Source organism: Piliocolobus tephrosceles, chromosome 14 (assembly GCF_002776525.5).
Source record: "Piliocolobus tephrosceles isolate RC106 chromosome 14, ASM277652v3, whole genome shotgun sequence".
In the NCBI taxonomy this organism is placed as follows: domain Eukaryota; kingdom Metazoa; phylum Chordata; class Mammalia; order Primates; family Cercopithecidae; genus Piliocolobus; species Piliocolobus tephrosceles.
In genome coordinates, this window is record NC_045447.1 from 13,156,170 (window position 1) to 13,158,648 (window position 2,479).

Sequence of the window (2,479 nt, forward strand, 5' to 3'; positions counted from 1 at the left end):
TTGGTTGAAAGCCACACTGGAGTGTGGGCCTTAAGTCTCTGGCACTTCCAGCCTACAGGACACACAGTCACAGAGCTAGTTCCGGTTGCCAGAGAAAGCTACCAGGCAAAGAGAGACGAAAGCTGGGACCGTGTGTCAGCATGTAAGACTGGATGGACACCGTGGGGCGCTGGCAGTTTCCGTGTGGAAATCAATCACTGGCAAGAGAACAGGGCCACTGCAAATGACTTAGATTAATCCAAATGTACCACCCAGTCTCCCCTTAAGCAGGTGCTAAGTTGGGATTCTGTTGCAAAGGAAGGAGACATGATGAGTATCTCTGCTGCCACATTCATATTTATCGAGCACTCACTATAGGCCAAGGACTGTGCCACATGCTCAGATGTTATGTCAGCTGGGATGGAGTTAAACACGACAGGTTTGGGAAAACCTGTGTTGAAGATGCAGATGCTTCCTCAGCATGGGTCCCTGAATGACCTCATGGAAGACCAGCACATACTTGGGTCTATTTGTTTTTGTTTTTGTTTTGAGATGGAGTCTCACTGTGCTGCCCCAGCTGAAATGCAGTGGCATGATCTCAGCTCACTGCAACCTCCACCTCCCGGGTTCAAGTGATTCTCCTGCCTCAGCCTCCTGGGTAGCTGGAATTACAGGTGCCTGCCACCACACCCGGCTAATTTTTGTATTTTTAGTAGAGATGGGGTTTCACCATGTTGGCCAGGCTAGTCTTGAACTCCTGACTTCAAGTGATGGGCCCACCTCGGCCTCCTTCAGTGCTGGGATTACAGGCGTGAGCCACCACATCCGGCCTGCGTCTATTTCTTACCAGAGCTCAATCTACTCTAATACAAGTGCATAGTATTAGATTGACTCATCCGAAATTGCCATCTTGCCATTTTGTAAGTCAAAAATGGTCAAATGTTAGCAATTTCAGATGATTCAACCTAAAACACAAAACCCATTCTTTTTTCTACGAGGTAGTATTCACCCTGTGGATGGACCACAGCTGATTTAGCCACTCCCCTTTGATGAACCTCTGTGTCGTCTCCAATTTTTGTCCTTACAATTAATGTGGCAATTCACATTCTTGAATATTTATCATTATGAATTTCTTTTTTTAAATAATAACAAGGCTTTAATGGCTCAATTGTCTTATAATTATACAAACATATAAATCTTGAAAAGGTAACGCCGTGTAGTAAAATCCATAAAAATAACAGTTTTGCCACCGTGCAAAATTCATTCAGTTTGATTCCCCATGTCCTCGCCAAGCAGCTTTCTGATTAGAGCTGGAAGACACAGCCTGGGTGCGGTGTTGACCCTGGAGTCCCAGGTACTGGGGAGGCTGAGGTGGAAGGATCACTTGAGTCCAGGAGTTTCCAGCCAGTCTGGGCAACATAGCAAGACCCCGTCTCTTTTTTTAAAATTGGAAGGCATAAAGTCTATACATTCTACACTGAATCATGAATATACTACGGAGAGTGTGCAGAATGTAAACCTTGAAATTCCACACTCCAACATCATGTATGTCCATGAGCAGGATTTGCAATTCACTTCATACTGGAGGTAAGCACCTCAGCTGGGGTCCTCTTGCTGCAGTGGTCAGGCCGTCAGAGCTGAGGCCTTTCACCACAACAAGGGAAGTAGTCTTCGGTCCGAAACAGGACGGGGACTTCGTAGCCGGCTTGCTGTGGCCTCGAGGGAGCAGACTTGCTAAAGAGCGAGGGCACGTTCATCGTGTGCAGGAGCTTCTTGAACGCCCTGGGGAAGGCGCCCAGCCCGGCCTCGGCCTTGGTGACCTGCTCCTCCATCCTGGCCACGCGGCCACCCACCATCCTCACGAAGGCCTCCAGCCGGTGGATCCTGCTGTAGATGTGCCGCATCTCGGCGGCCTTCGCGTGGATGCGCGGCACGCCCTGGCTGATGACTTGGGACGAGTCACCGCGAAGCATGTCCGGCATGTCCACGAACTCGTCCACTCTGGTGAGCAGGTCCTCCAGGCTCGCGTCCAGGGCTTCGACCTCGGGCCGCCCCTCGGCCCCAGACAGCAGGCAGGCAGCGTAGCCTGCAGCGGCGCAGCGAAGCAGCGGCAGGTCGCGGCCCCGCGCACCGTCCTCCGCGCCCTTGTCCTCCCACGGCCCCGAGGCGCTGCTGCGGCTCTGGGACACAGTGCCACTGTCCCCGCTCCAGGCGGCGTCCTGAGGCTCGGCCTCTTCCGCCAGCCCCTCGGGGGGCGCTCCTCTATCTGAGGAGCTACCCTCCATAGCTCGCGACCGCCAAATTTCTATGAGTGCGACTGTCAGATCCCACACATGGGGTTGCTGAATCGGTGCTACATGGTCAATATTTTGGTCCGGGTGTGGTGGCTCACACCTGAAATCGCAACACTTTGGGAGGCCAAGGTGAGAGGATCGCTTGAGCCCAGGAGTTCAAGACCAGCCTGGGCAACATAGGGAGACCCTGTCTCTACCAAAAAAAA

At 52.2% G+C, this 2,479-nt stretch overlaps 1 protein-coding gene across 1 annotated transcript; it reads right to left on the reverse strand.

Moving 5' to 3' along the window:
- Positions 1-1,129: 1,129 nt before the first annotated feature.
- On the reverse strand, positions 1,130-2,272 carry LOC111545962 (biogenesis of lysosome-related organelles complex 1 subunit 4-like). The gene has a single exon (XM_023217219.2). It carries the CDS (start codon positions 2,262-2,264, stop codon positions 1,611-1,613), a length of 654 nt encoding a protein of 217 aa, XP_023072987.1. The 5' UTR covers positions 2,265-2,272; the 3' UTR covers positions 1,130-1,610.
- Positions 2,273-2,479: the final 207 nt, after the last annotated feature.